The sequence below is a fragment of the Vigna umbellata genome, chromosome 8 (genome assembly GCF_029865625.1).
Source record: "Vigna umbellata cultivar VRB3 chromosome 8, Vumbellata_1.0, whole genome shotgun sequence".
Classification (NCBI taxonomy): Eukaryota; Viridiplantae; Streptophyta; class Magnoliopsida; order Fabales; family Fabaceae; genus Vigna; species Vigna umbellata.
The window spans coordinates 43,800,378-43,818,410 of NC_142172.1; the positions used below are offsets into that span (position 1 = coordinate 43,800,378).

At 26.3% G+C, this 18,033-nt stretch overlaps 2 protein-coding genes, 2 long non-coding RNA genes and 1 other non-coding gene across 5 annotated transcripts; 1 reads left to right on the forward strand and 4 right to left on the reverse strand.

The window, feature by feature from the left end:
- Positions 1-1,166: 1,166 nt before the first annotated feature.
- Positions 1,167-2,109, reverse strand: LOC148194779 (uncharacterized). Its single transcript, XM_088097269.1, has 2 exons — positions 1,887-2,109; positions 1,167-1,383 (listed from the first exon to the last, which is right to left on the reverse strand). The coding sequence occupies exons 1-2, from the start codon at positions 2,071-2,073 to the stop codon at positions 1,232-1,234; spliced, it is 339 nt and encodes a 112-aa protein (XP_087953395.1). The 5' UTR covers positions 2,074-2,109; the 3' UTR covers positions 1,167-1,231.
- Positions 2,110-3,069: 960 nt separating this feature from the next.
- On the forward strand, positions 3,070-3,142 carry TRNAF-GAA (transfer RNA phenylalanine (anticodon GAA)). Its single transcript has one exon. It is a non-coding gene; the product is annotated as a tRNA-Phe (tRNA).
- A 1,792-nt stretch (positions 3,143-4,934) lies between these two features.
- On the reverse strand, positions 4,935-5,635 carry LOC148194780 (uncharacterized). Its single transcript, XR_015781550.1, has 2 exons — positions 5,404-5,635; positions 4,935-5,163 (listed from the first exon to the last, which is right to left on the reverse strand). It is a non-coding gene; the product is annotated as an uncharacterized LOC148194780 (long non-coding RNA).
- Positions 5,636-9,101: 3,466 nt separating this feature from the next.
- Positions 9,102-9,908, reverse strand: LOC148194781 (uncharacterized). The gene is made up of 2 exons (XR_015781465.1): positions 9,694-9,908; positions 9,102-9,425 (listed from the first exon to the last, which is right to left on the reverse strand). It is a non-coding gene; the product is annotated as an uncharacterized LOC148194781 (long non-coding RNA).
- A 1,472-nt stretch (positions 9,909-11,380) lies between these two features.
- LOC124835958 (uncharacterized) lies at positions 11,381-13,148 on the reverse strand. Its single transcript, XM_047311011.2, has 4 exons — positions 12,803-13,148; positions 12,128-12,154; positions 11,941-12,015; positions 11,381-11,852 (listed from the first exon to the last, which is right to left on the reverse strand). The coding sequence occupies exons 1-4, from the start codon at positions 13,140-13,142 to the stop codon at positions 11,626-11,628; spliced, it is 669 nt and encodes a 222-aa protein (XP_047166967.1). The 5' UTR covers positions 13,143-13,148; the 3' UTR covers positions 11,381-11,625.
- Positions 13,149-18,033: the final 4,885 nt, after the last annotated feature.

The window sequence follows — 18,033 nt, forward strand, 5'->3', positions numbered from 1 at the left end:
TCCTCTTCCAGGTATTTATGTCCATTTGCATTTTTAACGTGATTTCTTCATTAATTTTTGCATAATGCTATAGTTTTGGTAATGTATGAAGTTTCTATAGTTTTGGTATAATTTTTGCTTTAATTTTGATAGTGCATGAAATTGTTATAGTTTTGGTAATGTATGATATGGTTTTTGCTATAGTTTTGGTAATGTGTGTTGTAGTTCTTGTAGTTCTTAGATTTAGATTTAAACAATGCATTTGATTAGATAGAATTTTCTTAGACTCTCTACTTTATTTGATGTTGAAATACATTTGAACATGTGTTTGTTATGTTGAAATTGAATTTCTGTAAATGTTTTATATGCAGGTCTGTTTTTGTGGTAGTGGATATCACAAAAACAGACCTGCAATTTTAAAAAACTGCAGGGGAATATGCCGCGGTTCTAACCACAACCGCGGCATATAGTGCATTTTTTAATTTTTTTTTTAATTTTTTTTTTAAAAAAAATGAATTTAGGCAGCGGTTCCCTAGACAACCGCGGCATATTCCGCAGCCTATATACCGCGGTTCGAACCGCGGCATAAAGTGTCTGACTTACTACCGCGGCTGAATATGCCGCGGTTCAAGAACCGCGACGTATAGTGAAAATCAACCGCGGTAAAGCCCCTCGCTGCACTAGTGTCTATAAGTTATATATATGCATTTAGAAAAGAATATATATATTTTATATAATTAAGAATGAGTTAAAACAATAAAATTTTGTTATGATTGTTAAGAAAATAAATACATCATAGACTCATAGTATCTTAAAGTGTCAAATCTCTTTCTTTTCTTTAATAAGTACTCAAATTCAATTTTTAAATTTTAACTTTTTCATAAACATGTTTAGCTTGTTTTAGAAATATTCATTAATAAAATAATTAAAAGAAAAACTTATTTGGATAGAAATATATTACAATTAATTTAATAAAAATATATTAGTATAATTTAGTTTTGAAACATCTTTTTAAGATGTCTAAATAAAAAACTTGTTAGGACTTAAGTCGGTCCTGGCTTGAATAATAATGTATTGAAAGCAAAAGAGCTTATATATGCAGACAAATTTAGTTGTAGAATGTAAGCATAAGTAAGAGAAGAAGTGGTATTGGTGAATAAGGAAAGAAGAAACGAGAATAATGGAAAAAGAATTTGATATGATATTATTATGATTATGGAAAAAAAAGGAGAGGGAAGGAGGAAAAAGTGAATCAAAATGCAATGGCCAAATTGATGAGAAAGCTTTGTGAGTAAACATGGTAATGTCCTTCACCGGAAAGCCTTCCTTTACATACTGTTGGGCTCTTGGGTGACAGCGCTGAGGCGCGTAACTCATCTTCCTCAGATGGTACGGGACGCTTTACTCATTGTACAGGCTATCTGAAATCAATCCAAACACACTTTGTAATAACTATATGCATATACCTTATTCTTGCAAGGTCATACATACAAATTTGTTTTCACAATGTTATTTTTGTCTTCGATATTTTCTATCATTGTTTCCAGAGAGAACCTACCATCTTTATGTGATGTACTCAATATTTTCAATCCACTGGAAGTTGCCTCTGTCAGCTTCTCAAAATTTTGATGACCACGTTACATGACTAATGAAGTTTACTTTCTACTGCTCATTTTTATAAACCTGCAGAAGAAAACAATCCAACACCACACAACAGAACAGAAATTTTGGTTTGAAACACCTCATTACTTAGTAAGGTTCATGATATTCAAATTTAGATTTTATGAATATGAGTATGACCTAAAACCGAATAGCTACAGAATATGTTTCTACTTTTAGACACTAAATTGTATAATTAATTATATTAAAAGTTTTACTTTGATTAGAGAAAAAAGAAATGAAGTTACCCATATTGATTGGGTATTTGCAGGCTGTAGCACACCAGCCATCGCAGAATGCTGTGGGGAAAAAGCAACCATGCCAGCAGTGACCGAAGCAATCCTTTTGCAAATCGGTGTATTCCTCCGCCTCAACACAAACACCCGCAGCCACAACAAGGCACACCAACAACAACAAGATGTATTTTTTCCCCATTTTCTTTTATTTTATATTTTCCTGCTGTTAGTTGGTTTCTTTTTCCTCCTTCCCTGCCTTTCTCTTTCAACTGTCATTACCATATATACCTCCTTAAGTGCCTCCTTCACCACAAATAATCTCGCACTTTCACTGCTATAATTTCGCATTCTTCCTACCAGGATTCCTCCTCCTAACCAAACAAATTATAATTTAACTGACTATACTTATATATTTAGATAAAAAACATATATAGGGTTTATTATTCTTTCCTCCTTTATCCATCAGTACATAAGATTATTATTTAAAACAAATAAACTATAATTTTTTTAATAATTTAAAACCGGAACGAGATTCAAACATATGCATTACATCTATCGTTTACTTCTCAGACTTTTGCTTATCTTCACTAACAGCCTACTCCTATAAATGACGATGACAGACTAAGTAAATATAATTATAAAATAAAAAAATTAATTAAATAAAATGACATTTAAAATGCTTCAGAGATAAATATCTTCTTTTCTTCCCAACATAAGAATACATTAGTATTAGAATTGGTACGTAGTACTTCAGACTGCTTAAATTTTCTAGAATCTTGTTTGCTTCTAATTATTTTTCTCTTGTGCTCTACTATTATTTCTCTCTCCTTTTCTTATCATGATTTCTTTCTATCTGTTTACAGGTTAATAGAATTCTTTTTCTTTTTTTTAAAAGTTATGAATACAAAAGGAGATAATTTTTATCCATGAAAAAATATTATTTAATAATTATATGTTGATCTCAACCATACGTGTTATATGTTAGAGGTATAAAAAAGTTAGAATTTAAAGTAATTATGTGAAATATAAGGAATAAATTAGCAGTTAAATATTATAAAAAATTGCCCTCCAGTCATTTGATTCATAATTTTTTAAAATTTTACTAAATTTCTGTAAATAAATATATTTGATCAATTCATAGTTGTACGAGTTAATAAAGATTATTAAAATCTATGTGGCATGTTTTATAACATGTGCGGGGATAGCTCAGTTGGGAGAGCGTCAGACTGAAGATCTGAAGGTCGCGTGTTCGATCCACGCTCACCGCATTTTTGTTTTAGTATATGTCATTATACTGCTTTACAATTATTATCTTTTATGCCTGATTACTCTAAATGTTATTATTAATATTAAACCATCTCTTACAATATTTCGGTCAAAGTTACACTTTTATGCAGACATCAGAGTTTAATTATTTTAATTAATATAATGATTAGAAAATAACCATATAAAAAACCATAATATCAAAAACATCAATTATTATTTATCGCTATTAACGCTATCTCATGTAATAAAAAAAGTAAATTAAAATTAACTTACATAAAAAACAATAAAACACCATCTCTCAAAAAGAGACAAATGAAAAATATTATGAAAGTCTTATCTTTGTAAAAATTAAAATAAAAATGTAGTAATTTAAATATTAAAAACTAAAAACTGACGTTTAAAAATGCTACTTAATTAAAGTATAGTATTTAAGAAGAGGATTCGAATTGGGAAGTACTAAACCCAAAACAACAGTAATATCAATATTAATCAAGGTTTTCATCAAATAAAAGAAAAACAAAAAAAACTAACTATGATGACAAATGAAGTATAGTCCTAAAATGTCTCGAGTTCACTACGGTTAATACTATATCAATATTATGAGGTTTAACCATTACATATCCGTATCTCAAATAAGAATTCATTTCCATTTTTCATATATACTTATAATACATATAGTTATGCATGTGTTGTTATACAAATTTAATTAATTATTGATGTGCTTTAAAATAATTAATTTTTTTAAAACTATTATTTAATTAATATTTTGGTTCTTATATTTAAATATTTAACCTTTATATTTATCTTTTATTTAATTCAATTGAGTCTCTATTTTATAAAAAAAAACTTAATACTTAATGTGATTCTTCAGTTAAATGTTGAATTGAACTGAATGTAACAGCATTTGAAAATGTTGAAGTGTAAAAATTTAAATAACTTGACTCTATGGATATTTAAATTGCTTGATAAATATTTTTTTTTACATACATTTTACTTTTATTAATTATTTTATCTTTTAAATTTTATAATTATTTTTTAAAATATACTTTGTATAAATTTAATGCTATTTATTTTAATAATTAAAGAATTAATTTTATGTTTTATTATTATAAAGGAAAGTGAACACATATCCGTTTAAACACGTGTGTTTCTATTTGTATATACAAAATAAAATTTTGATTTGAATATAAAATCATATTAATGAATAACTTGTGTTTAGGTTTAACTATATTAAAATAGTTAAACAGTCAAACTAAAAAGCAATATGTCAATTCCATTCAATCGTTCATGTGTTAGTTATATTAAAGGAAATAAACGGTTGAAATAAAATTGATATATTAATTATTCTTCTTTTTCTTTATATGAAACACAAATGAAATATATATTTATGACTATTAATAAAGAAAATTGATTTTTAGTAATTATTTGTTATAAGCTTGTTGGTATATATATTTCAGTGCTCATTTCACTTTTATTAATACAAATTAATTTTATTAATTATATATTTTAAAAATTTTGTAATTGTTATCTGAAAATATATTTTTTATAAAATTAATAACATTTTATATTTTAATAATAATTAAAAAATATATTTTTTAATATTTTTATGGTTATAAAATAAGAGTGGACATGCATATATATATATATATATATATATATATATATATATATATATATATATATATATATATATATATATATATATATATATATATATATATATATATATCAGTTAAAGAAAAGGAAGTGTATGGTTGATGGAAAAAAGAAAGAAGAGAGTGAGAAGAAAATGGATAATATTTAATTTAATGATAGTTATAATGATCTGAGAAAGGAGGAAAAGGACAGGAATAAGAAAATTATGTCCTCTGGTTGATGAGAAAACCCCATAGTAAGACCGAGTGACTGTATTTTAGGTCTCAATGAAAGCCTTGCATTTCTCCTGCGTAGTCGTCTTTCTTCAAAGGGGCTTCAACCTTCCTTGGGAATTGTGGTGCTTCTGCGTGTGCTTTAGCCAGATTTACTGCATCGTATATTTTAAAATCACAAACTCAGCAATAATACATATATGTTTATCAAATAATTAAACACAATTAATCCTCTACGTAAAGAATTATATGAATCACGATATCAATACGCCAGTGAAATCTAATCCGTAAGATGAAGAAGAAATGAATTTCTGTATATTCAATGTTGTTGATTGATTAGAAGAACTGAGGCGAAAAGAAAAATGAGACGTATACGTAAATAGATTAAGTTATACCGTTTTGAATCCCTGTGGATGCACAACCGAATCGACAGACGAAGGTGCAAAACATTGTAGGGTTTTCTTTGCACTGATAATCAAGACAACTGTTAACGCATTGACTCATGCGATCTATTTGAGCATCAACACCTCCAGCGGCTACGAGCCACACCACCAGCAACACTGCAACGTATTTGTTTCCCATTTTAGGTTTTTCCTTTATTTTTCTTTCCTGTTGCTGGTGCTTTTCTTTTCCTTCTTTCCTCACTTTACTTTTGGAAGATAGATCGGGTGTATATATAGCTCTGTAAATCCTTTACGAACCACAAACAGAGTCAAAGCTAAAATTTGGGTTCATGTAATTACACATCCTAACTTTAAAAAGTAATAATATTTTCAAATACACAAATTTTTTATAATCATTTCACACAACTTTTCATTACTTTTTTCTTTAAAAATAATCACTTTTTTATAATTATTTTATCCTTAAAATTTTATCTTCTTTTTTTTTATTATAAATTTGAACTCAAAAAAAGGTTAAATGTGATTATTAGCATTTTATGAGTTTTATTGTCTAGATAGATGTGGATGGTTTTCCAAGCAAAAAAAGATTATTTTCCTAATCAGTTTATTTTGCCACGCTGCACTACGATGCTAACAACGGTCTTGAAGTCTGTTAATGAAGTTAATCTGTCCACTTCTAGGTTTTTACGAGAAATGCTTCTACAACAACAGATAAACATGCTAGTTGATTTTACTCAGAGATTTATGAGTTCATTATTTTACAATTTGTTCAAACTTATAAGTTAGCAGTTGAAATTCAACAAATTTTAGTATTGTTGACAACTCCTCCGTTTTAGAATCAAATCTCAAAAAGGATTCTCACATTGGAACAAAGAAGGAAAAGGTTTCAAAAAATGGATATCCACGTATATCACAAAAGTAGGAAAGACAAAAAATATTAAAAAAAAATGGATGACTCCAAATGATAGATTTAATATTGAACTTGAAATATCACTTAATAAGTTATAAACTATAATTTGAATTTAATGCTAAATTGAATCAAATCATTTATTAAACAAATGTTAACAAATATATTAGAACAAAATGTTTTATGTGAATGAATGAATTAAGAAAAAACCTACACAATGTTAGAAATGAACTTATAATTAAAAAGGAAGGCAAGAGAATATTGTCTGATTTTTTTGTCTAATTATTCGTAAAAATTTTGAAATTTATTTGATTTATTCTAAGTAAAATACAAAATGATTACCGTTAATATGAGTTAAGAATGTGTCCAAGTTTATGCATAGTAATTGTTGGGTCTATCTGGGACGAAGAGACACAATACTAATGAGATATGAACTACATATAAGGAATTGATATCATTATCTACTCAAAACCTTAAGATAATGGATCTTTCACTAACACCACTCTTTACCCAAAATCTTAAAGCAATGGGTTAATGGATCTTTCACCTTTATATAGTATTTTACTTTTTCATTTCTATTCAATGTGAGACTTAGACTCACACTTGAATTCTCAACTGTGATGTGACATAACTCTAGTGAAAGTATAATAAATGTATTTAGTAAATTAGAATTATAGGTGTGATTCAAATTGGATTTTATAGTCAAGAAAAACAATCCTCCGTCTCTTGTTCTTTTATAAAGATTGAACATCATGACTACCATGACATGTTAAAGTTGTTTAAATAGTTACTTAATGATTTAAAAATTAAAAATTATAAAAGAATATGATTGTACTTTCATATTCAATTATCATTACATATAATTCAAAATCTAATATTTTATAAAAAAACTGAAATATATTAAAATTGATTATCATTTTATTCATAATAAAATAATAATTGACACTATTTACCATTTTATAACTAACATATTTTTACAAAGTTCTTAAAAAGAATACCATTGGAATCTCTTCTTTTATAAAATAGACATTAAAATTATTAAGATATTGTTATTTATTATTATTATCATTAATCATTATATTTATAAAAAACCTGATTATAGACATATCTAGTAGCTGCAATTTAATTACGAATAGATTTATTCTCCTTAGTATTTATAATAGTGAATTATAATATGTGTTTAGATCGTAGATAAATGAATAAAAGTGCAGGAGATTCTATTCCAATAAATTTTATCATACTTTAATAGATAATATATTAAATAAATAAGCATAATCTACTGAAAAAAAAAATCTAAAAAAGAGAAATTTTTAACCCCCTAACTACTCACGAGTTAAATTTATATAAAGGCCTTAAATTATAATTGACAATTTATTTTTAAATTATCAAATATTTGTAACAACGTTATATATCAATTCAAATTATCTATTAATTTTTATTGATGAATTTTTTAGAAAGCTCAAATAGTTATTGTACTTCGCTTCGATTGAACAATAATATTAAATTAATATAATTATTCTCATCATATATTGTAAATGATGTATACTTCCATTCAAATTGAACAATAATAATAAATTAATATAATTATTCTTATATTATCTTGTAATTTATACATATTATATTATTGTAATAAATGGAATTATAGTACAATATAAAATATTGCAAATACAATTATGAACATAATAGGTCATGAATCTACGTAAATGTCCAGTTTCACATAGATGCTTATTCACTTCAATTTTTAGCTCCAATTAAAACAATCACAACGTGAAAAAGAAATATGAAATGACAATCTTAAATTGCAAAGTGAAATTTTTGTTTGTATTGTATATCTTCAACATTGTAACTTGAAGAATTTTTTCTATGTACAGCCCTCTAATCAAAAGTAAGGTAAAATAGTAAAATTATATTTGCTATCTTTCTCTCGACTTGACTCTCCTTTATTTTATTTTTTTCTCTCTAAATCATTCAAAACAAATAAAGAAACATCGGTCATTCGATCTTGGTAAATAACGTAAATGGCAAATCAAACACATTAATAGTCTTCTTTAGACAATTCATGCAACTCTTTCTATTACTTTTTAATCAATAAGGTGTGGATGAACAAGAAAATATCTCTGTTAAAAAAAATATATAAAACTATTTAAGTTTAATCACTCAAACTAGTTCAAAGAAAGGACTATTGTAAGCATTGCAACTGAATACTCCACTGCTTGAAATCCAAGCTAGTATCCTGGGTTTCATAATTTTACTGCACCATGGTCAACTTTATTTTTTTAAGTTATATATTCTAAAACTAGACTGGATAAGGCTTCCAATCATATAAATTTCAAAACTTTTAGAACACACATAATTTATATAAATTTTCTTTCAAGATGCTGAAATTAAATTTTTCATATTACACAGAATAATTTTTAAGTTACCTAATTTAACTATGATTGTTTTAATAAAATCGAGACGGAGATAAGACGAAAATTAAACAAAATAATTATATATATATATATATATATATATATATATATAATCATTTTCATTCTCATATCTAATTAAACAAATTTCAATATTATACATATTTATATCCTTATTACAAGATTTTCTATAAAAAAGATAGTAATTTGAATAATCATCTATTAAAATTATTTATTTGCCCGTCATCCGTAATGCAAATCAAATTTTAAAGAAATTTGTTTTATACTTGAATTCTTAATGATATATATATATATATATATATATATATATATATATATATATATATATATAAATTTCTCTTTTCTCTCTCCACACAAATACAAAAAATATATATATACTAATGAAGAAAACAAAGTGTATAATTGGTGGAATGGAAAATATTTAATTTAGTGATAGTTAATAATTGAAGGAAAGGAGGATGAGGACATGAATAATAAAATAAGATGATGTCCTCTTGTTGACGAGAAAGACCCATGACTGTATTTTTCCCGACCTATGCTACAAGCTGAGGTCTTATTCAAAGCCTTGCATTAGTCTTTCATCAATGGTGCTTTTACCTTCCTTGGGAGTTGTGGTGCTTCTGCCAATGATGATCCTGGTGCTTCTGCCAAAGCTAATCCTGGTTCTTCTACCAAATTTGCTGCATCGTACGTATGTTTTAAAATCAGAGACTCAACAATAATAAATGTTTATCAAATTTCACATAAACATGTCCACAAAATACAATAACTATTTTAATATAATGCCTCGTGATCCTTAAAAATTTAAAAGAAGAACAAATGAATTTCTTTATATTCAATACTGTCGATTGGTTAAAACAGTTTAGGGTTTATTAAACTTTGTTATTTCAATATTCCATGTAACAGAGAAAACAAAAATCATATACACATGTAAATAAATTAACTTACTTGACATCCCAGCAGCTGAACAACCGAAGCCACAGAGGAACTTGCAAAAGTTAGAGGGGTTCTCGCCGCAGTCAAATGAGACACACTTCTCAAAGCATGGTAGTTGGGTTTCTTGAGCATCAACACTTGCAGCGGCCATGAGGCACACCACCAACAACACTGCAACGTATTTGTTTGCCATTTTCTTCTGCTGTTGTTGGTGGTTTTATTTTCCTCCTTTCCCTACCTTGCTTTTGGAAGAGAGATCAACATATATACTTTTATAAATGGTTTCTCAACCACAAACAAAGTCAACGTCTGTTGCTAAAATTTGGGGTCCTTTTTACTACTTCCTATCTTTAAGAAAATAATTCGAAACCAACTGATTAATAATTCAAACTTTCTTCCACCTTTCGTGTTCCAACGCCAGTTTGCAGTGTGATTAATCAATCTGTCACGTGCCCAAGTGAGAAGATATCTATGTTGTAAACCTAATTTACTCAAAACAAAAAATCACTATAATTAACCTTTTCTCCAATGTAGCAACGAAAAATGGCACAGGGTTCTTATTTTCTTCACTGTGACTACTCGGATTGCTTATAATTGATCAAATTGGGTAGAAATTTTCTTCTGATTTTGCATGTTAAAACGGTTTTAATAGATAATTATTTTTAGAATCTAAAATTTCATTTACTAGCTCAATATCGAACGCTTTAGTCATTTGTATTCGCATTTTTTTTATTTGAGAAAAAAAAATTTATTTGAGTTGTATTGGGAACTACCACCAATCTAAAATGATAAAATGATTGTCATCAAACTTTTGTAATAGATACAAATACAATGGTGTGAACTTCTATAGCTAAAGTTAATAACGAAGAAATCAAATATTTAGTCAATAAAGATGAAAATGATTGTGTTAATATGCAAGATGAGTATCCGATTATAAAGTGATTCAGGTTTAATGATTGAATATTCCATAAAACTTGGGTTTATTTTATCAGTTACAGTGTCATAATCTTATAAAAAAATAAATTAAAAGTTATCTGGTACTAATGATCAATTATCAATGAAAGAAAGTTTTGTGACGTTAACGATATCAGCACATTCATTCAAATCATTGAAATGCAACTAAAATTTTACTACGTTCATGAAACACAAAATTACATAATACTTAAGACATTAACCTTCCTAACGTTTGTTTATTGAAATATGAAAAGATGTTTGACCAAGTTATAATTTTGTTGCAACATTTGTTTAACAACGATAAATGTTATTAACTTTTGTAGTTACAATTTTTTTTGTAATATTTCTAATGATGGATGTTTACTATTTGTTTTAGTTATTTTATTTTGTTACAGTTATGACAAGGTTGACTGTTAAAGTTTTAATAACAACTAAAAGAAAGAGGTGTGTGTAAGAAAGAAAATGCAGTGTAATGAACAACAAAAACAAATATCTTTTTTTGAGCGATGATAAATTTACAATTAAATTTATTTTATTATGCTGTTTTTTCACTTAATGATAATGAGAAGAAATGCCCTCTATGTTCCGTCGATTAATACATGGTTTACCTTACAAAAAACAAATGAATAAATTCGAGACAGCAGACAGTTTCATATACCTCCTCCCAAAGTAACAATCAAATAATAAAAACTGGTTGTATAAAAAAAATTGAACATACTGAAAAGTCCTATCAAAATACAGATAATAAGTGAACAAACTTGGACGCTGAAGAAATAACAAAGAACTTCAGTTTCCAGACTTTTAATATATACATTACAACACAAAAGTTCATCAACAAAAAAAAAGCATTACTAAGCAAAAACTTTATGATGAATAAATATTCCCCAAATGCGGGGTCGGAACCATCTTAAATCTAACAAAAAGACACACCGGAAAGAATATATATAAATATATATGTTTGGTGTTCACAAGATGCTCCAAACATACAACCTAGTAATATTTGAGAACAGCAAATCCGAGTGCAATGAAGAGAAGATAAGGTGGGGCATTGTAAGATGTCATGGCAGATGATGGAGTGACATTAGTGCGGCCACTTCCCGTTGAAACAGATGGGTTACCAGAATCCGCCGACGGAGATGGTGGAGTCAAAAGAGAAGAAGGTGTGTCAGATTGTGGTGCCAGAGACGGTGAAGTTGGTGAGGGGAGAACAGTGGAACCTGTGCAAAAGACGAAATGGAGTATATGTTAGTATCAAACTAGAGAAGTTTTTTTATCTGAAAACTGTTACTGAAAGGAAATATTAACCTTGAGGACTAGGGGTTGGAGAAAATCCAGAGGAAGCTGATGCAGGCGAAGGTGAAGGTCCGAGAGACACTGGTCCTGCACAAGTTTCATAAAATCATTCAAAAGCTTAGTTACATTTTAGGAAAATGTTTGAATAAGAATTTTGAGTAACAAGTTCATGGAAGTTAATTAGGCGTTTTAGCTTTACCAGGAGCAGGAAGTGGTGAACCCGAGGCTGCCAAATAAGTAAACAAAAAAAAACACTCCTTAATTAGCTTTACTGATAAACAAGATTAAGAATAAAATCTAGGATGAATAGTACTTTAAGGAGGTAAATTAGTACTTTTTTTTCAGCTTAGAATTTCATATTTTGAGTTTTGAATCTTATAAAAACGAAATTGTCTCTGATATAGTACTCTCTCGTTTTGTTTTATTGTTGATCATAATTATTTCTACCTATTTGTTGTCTATTTTTGGTACATTAAAACCTTTATGTTTCTATAATTGTATATATTTTTTTTCTACTAACGTTCTTTTTTATCTATTTTTTTGTTAAGTTACCAAATAGCAGCCAGAGAAAGTTAAGAAATTTTTGTTACAACTATATAATATAACTTGAATTTCGAAATTCAGAAGCCTCTTTTATACATTTAGATAAACTTCTTACTCGATAATCACGGATAAAATGGAAATAAAAAATACGTTTATTTTATAAGTTAAAATAATCCATGTCTTCTTCCTCTTAAATAATTTTAATTTATGAAATAAATATAAAATTTTAATAGTGAGATACCCCAAACCAAACAATATTTAGTAGTTAATAATTACTAAAAACAAAGAAAAAAATTAGGAAAGCGTGAAAGGAGGAAATGAAGAAACGAACCTTTGCATTGGAGTGGGACCCCGGGCATGTTGCAGGCACGAGGGAGAGAAATGGCTACGGTTCGATTGAGGGGTATTCTGAAGGGAACGCTGCCGGTGACAATGAGACACAAACACTCCATGCCTCCACTTGTGAGGGACTTGAGGGCACTGCAGCACTCCGTCGTCGGCGAGGTTCCATTGCCGCTGCTATTTGTCAGAAAATTCATACAAGGTGTGAAGAAACTCCCTGCCATTGATGCGTTACACGGCGTGCTGATTTGACCGTAGCTTGATGCAACCATCAACAGAGCCATAGCTAACACCACAGCTATGCGGGAGAGAGACCCAAAACTTGCCATGCTAGGAGTTTGTAGAAGAGGTGGAGAGAAAAATGATGGTTAGGGGAATTTATAGATGGAAGGCATGAAGATGAGAAGTGAAGATTGGGAAGAGTCAAAGTTGGTTTAGAAGCTCAACTACCGTAACCAATCAATGCAAAATGAAAGAGTTTTAAGTAGGTGGGATTGGCGTGTTTGTGAGCAATGCAGAACCCAATTTGGCTAAGCATTTTAAGCTCACCAAGTGTCATCTAAAACTTCCTACCCTCGTTCATCATCCGTCAACTCATACAATGCTTTCTTTTAGTTCACCTGTTTACTTGATTACCCACTATTTCTAACTTTGCTTTTCTTCCCTTTTACTTTTTTCATTTTTGGATAAAACTTATTATTATTGGTTAAGCCCATTTTTGGCTAAGCCCAAACATGGTTGTATACAAAGATCTAGGGGAAGAAAATACATAATCGGGTCTTCCATCCAAAGTCAGACTTTTATAGGATTTTGAAATATTCAAATTTAAATTTTATAAAATACTTTTCGAAAGTCATTTAAAACTTTGAGTGTATATAGTAATTGCTTTTATTGATAATATTTACATTGTTTAGAGTGTATATAAATAATCCCAAAAAAATAAAATTGAGCACTTTGTTTCACTTTTTGCGGTTGTGAAAATTTAACTATAAAAACTCATAATTTTGATAATTACTTCAATTAGAATTTTTATTATGATTGTTATTAAGAATGTCAACGTATTATTTTCATATTCTTGTAACTTTTTTAAAATACTACGCTCTCCTTTTTCTAAAGATTTTTTTGTTTTTAAATATGGCTGAGGAAATCAACCCATGGTAAAACCAATTAGTGTTTTTTTTTACATGAAAATAGTTTTTTATAGGTTAAACTCTAACCTTCTAGACAATGGAAAGAACGAATACTTTAGATTTTATCATTTCATAATTAATTTGAAAAGATAATTTTTCTTAAAACGTGCTAAAATTTATTTTGTCAATAATAAAGAATAGCATATAAACATATAAATGTTAACATATATTACGTTAATATTAATTGGAAATTTCTTTATTAATACATGTTTTGTAAACAACTTTTTTAAATCTTAATTAAATAACAAGTTTTTGTAAACAGTTTTTTCATTTACGTATTTGTATTAAATATCACATTAGCACTAAATTATATATTTACATCTTACCACTCAAATATCATTTTCATATCGATAGATTCAATCAATATAATACAGATGAATTTTGAATTTTGAATTTAATTAATTCTTTACTGATGGTATTTTAAAATTTAAATTTATAATTAGTATAAATTTATTTATTCATTTTACATTATATATACAGTTTGATACTTTAATCTATTCAAGTAATCTATATTTCCATTCACGTTTTGATAACACGTTTTTAAATATATTTATTATTGGTTTTGGAATTATACTAAATTTTATTTTACATTGTAAGGTCTTTAAATTAAAATTAGACATTTCCCACTAGTACTTTATTCGTGCAATGGGACTATTGTTTTTAAAATAAGATATATTTATTACATAAATTTAATTTCGTTTAATATAATTAAAAATAATATTTTTATTTTTTTTGTAAGATTAAATAACAATATTTTATTATTTTTAACGTAGAAATGTATTTAAATTATTTATAGTTATACTTCTTTTAAATTGTTTTTAACAGCTCAAATTACTAGAACCACTCTATTAATTTAAAGTATTTCAAAATTGATATTATACAAAACGCAACATAATATATAACTTATATGTATTATAATATTCCTAAGTTACATAACTCAACACATTCTATATAGATAGTGTTTGGGTAAGGGCTTGAGGTCCTTACTCAAAACACTCCAAGATTCTCCATCATTCAAGTTATGTTATTTCCTTTCTCCTTTTTGTCTAATTTAAATAGGAGAGTGTGTTGAAAATCCAAGTGTGAGTCTAAGTCTCACATTGGATAGAAATGAAAAAGTGAAACTTTATATAAAATTTAAAGACTCATTAACCTATTGTCTTAATATTTTGGATAAAGAGTGATGTTATTCCCTTATATGGTTAGGCTCAGATGTTATTAGTGTTTGTGTCTCCTCGATAAACCCAATAGTGATATCAGAACTGAAAGGGGAGCATACCTATGTGGAAGGGACTCACCTTGAAAGAAAGATTGTTGGAAATCCAAGTGTCAGTCTAAGTCCCACATTGGATAAAAATGAAAAGGTATCATTACTGTATAAAGATAAAGATCCATTAATTTCCTTATTAAGTTAGTAACTTTGCGTCTAGTTTTTATTTGAAACATACAGTAGATGTTTTCAATATACATAAGTTGATATTTTCATTTCCGTGCTCTCCGTCAACTTCCTTCTCTTCAACCTTCTATACTCTTTGAAGAATTCATCTATATTCATCCATTTATTTCATTTTTCATAATTTCTTTCTTCTTTTAAAAAAGTCCTTAACTCCAAATTGTAAGATGGCAGACAAATCATTCTATCATTTTAGAAGTAAAATATTATTGGTATATAATTAAGTAAAATTTAGTGAATAAATATTTTTTATATAATAATTATAATTAATTATGTGTTGTTGTAGTAAATAAATTATGTTAGTATAATTGAATTCAAACTTTATTATACGGTACCAAACAAAGTACCTAAAGAAGAAAATATCGTTTGTTTGATTATCAACAACATGTTGAATATTAGAAAATGTTTGTTTGAAAGATGTTTTGATTTACAATGTATAATTCAAGACAAACAATTTCTTTAACAATTTTAAAATTTTCTGAATATGATTATAACATGTTCCTTGTTTGGACTAAATTATTGTATTATAGCACTAAAGTTGCATTTGAAAAAGAAGAAGCTGAAACAACAATCAAAATTAACATAGAAAGATAAACTTGCATATATACTAAGCATAAAAGAAAGTTATGCCTGCATGAAGTCGTAACTTTTGGTAAAATAATTACAACCTTTTAATGTAGAACAAGAAGAGTGACTTTTTTATGCAAATAAAAACATATCCGTTAATATCTTCACATACGCAATTAATGAACTTTTTATGGAAAACTAAACCCAAATGAGCTTCCATGACTATTTATTGAAATTGTTGCGGAGTGTTTCATTCTATACCTCCAAGATCTCATCCTACATTTTCAAAAATTACATTTTTAACCTTCTAACATCTCATTCTATATTTCCAACTTTTTTTAATTTTCATTTCAACTTTAATAAATATTTTTTCATTTTCTTTTCTTTCTTATTAAAAGCATTCTTCACCACTTTAATAATAATTTAATTTAATTTAAATTTAAATATTATTTAATATAATTTAATATTTTAATAATTATTAAAATATGATTTATATTATAATAATAGTTATATTAAAAACTTAAAAATAAAATAATAAAAATAAAAATAAATAATAATAAATTTGATTTAATATATTCAAATATATTAAAATATTAAATTAAATTAAATAATTATTAAATTTTAATTAAAAACCAGAATTTTAAAAACTTGTTTATCAGATATTAAAATCCATAAAATATGCTAACACTTTTGTTTTTTATTTAAAATTTAACAAATATTATATTTAAATAAAAATTATAATATTATTTATTATATTTTTATATTTTAATAATTATTAACATATTATTTATATTTTTATAATAGTTTTATTAAAAGAATTAAAATAATAATAACTAAAATAAGAATAATAATAACGAAATAAAAATAATATTTCAAAACATGTATTTAAATATATTAAATTGTATTAAAATATTAAATTAAATTTAATAATTATTAAAGTTTAGAAAAAACAAAATTTTGAAAAAGATACGTTAATCAGATATAGATACCGATAAGTAATGTTTCGGATATCCATATCCGATAAATAATTGTTTTTAAAAATTTATTTTTTATTTAAATTTTAATAATCATTTAATTTAATATTTTAATATAATTTAAATGTATATTAAAATTTTATTTAATATAATTTTATTTGATTTTAAATAAATAATTGTTTTTAAAATTTTATCTTTTATTTAAATTTTAATAATTATTTAATTTATTTTAGTATTTTAACATAATTTAATACATTTAAATATATTAAATATTTTATTTAATATAATTTATTTTTATACTTTTAATATAACTAATATTATAATATAAATTATATTTTAATAATTATTAAAATATAAAATATATTAAATAATATTTGAATTTTAAATTTAATTATTATTAAGGTGGTGTAAAGTGTTTTTAATAAGAAAAAAAATAAAAAGATATTTTTTTAAAGTTAAAAATGAAATTTTTGAAAAAGTTAGAGGTGCAAGATAAGGATAAAATGTTAGAAGGTTACAAATAGAATTTTTGGAGGTGATGAGATGTTGAAGATGTAGAATAAAACACTCATTGTTGCGTTATGCAATTCTTCAACCAAGACAATAAAGAGTGATTCTCTCCACTAATTTTACATGTTAGTCCTTCATTTATTAAAAGTCAAAACATAATTAATGATTACTTAATGATATCCTAACCACTAATAATTTTCCTAACTTGATTATGATTTGTAACGGTGGTGATCTTTGGTGGTAGTGCTGGGGACATAATAAATAATATATAAGAATTTAAAAAAAAAAAACAACAATTTCAAAAAAATTTAACAATTTACAAACATAAAAATTCAAAATTTATAAAAAAATTACATTTTATTTAACATTTAAACCTAACGTAAAAATTAACATTTTACAAACAAAAATAAAATAAAATATTCTAACGTAATAGCCTTAAAGCGCAGCTCATAATTATAATCAGTAATTGAATTTTTTCAAAGACAAACAAAATTGGGTAAGGCAGTGACTGCTACCAGGAACTGAA

Excerpts from the sequence above, each read along its gene's own strand:
- LOC148194779 (XM_088097269.1), bottom strand. The coding sequence starts at position 2,073 with ATGGGGAAAAAATACATCTTGTTGTTGTTGGTGTGCCTTGTTGTGGCT. Across the intron at positions 1,384-1,886 it reads CAAATACCCAATCAATATGG|TAAAGCGTCCCGTACCATCT; the intron begins GTAACTTCATTT and ends CTGTACAATGAG.
- LOC124835958 (XM_047311011.2), bottom strand. The coding sequence starts at position 13,142 with ATGGCAAGTTTTGGGTCTCTCTCCCGCATAGCTGTGGTGTTAGCTATG. Across the intron at positions 12,155-12,802 it reads GGTCCCACTCCAATGCAAAG|CCTCGGGTTCACCACTTCCT; the intron begins GTTCGTTTCTTC and ends CTTATTTGGCAG. Across the intron at positions 11,853-11,940 it reads TCCAACCCCTAGTCCTCAAG|GTTCCACTGTTCTCCCCTCA; the intron begins GTTAATATTTCC and ends TCTTTTGCACAG.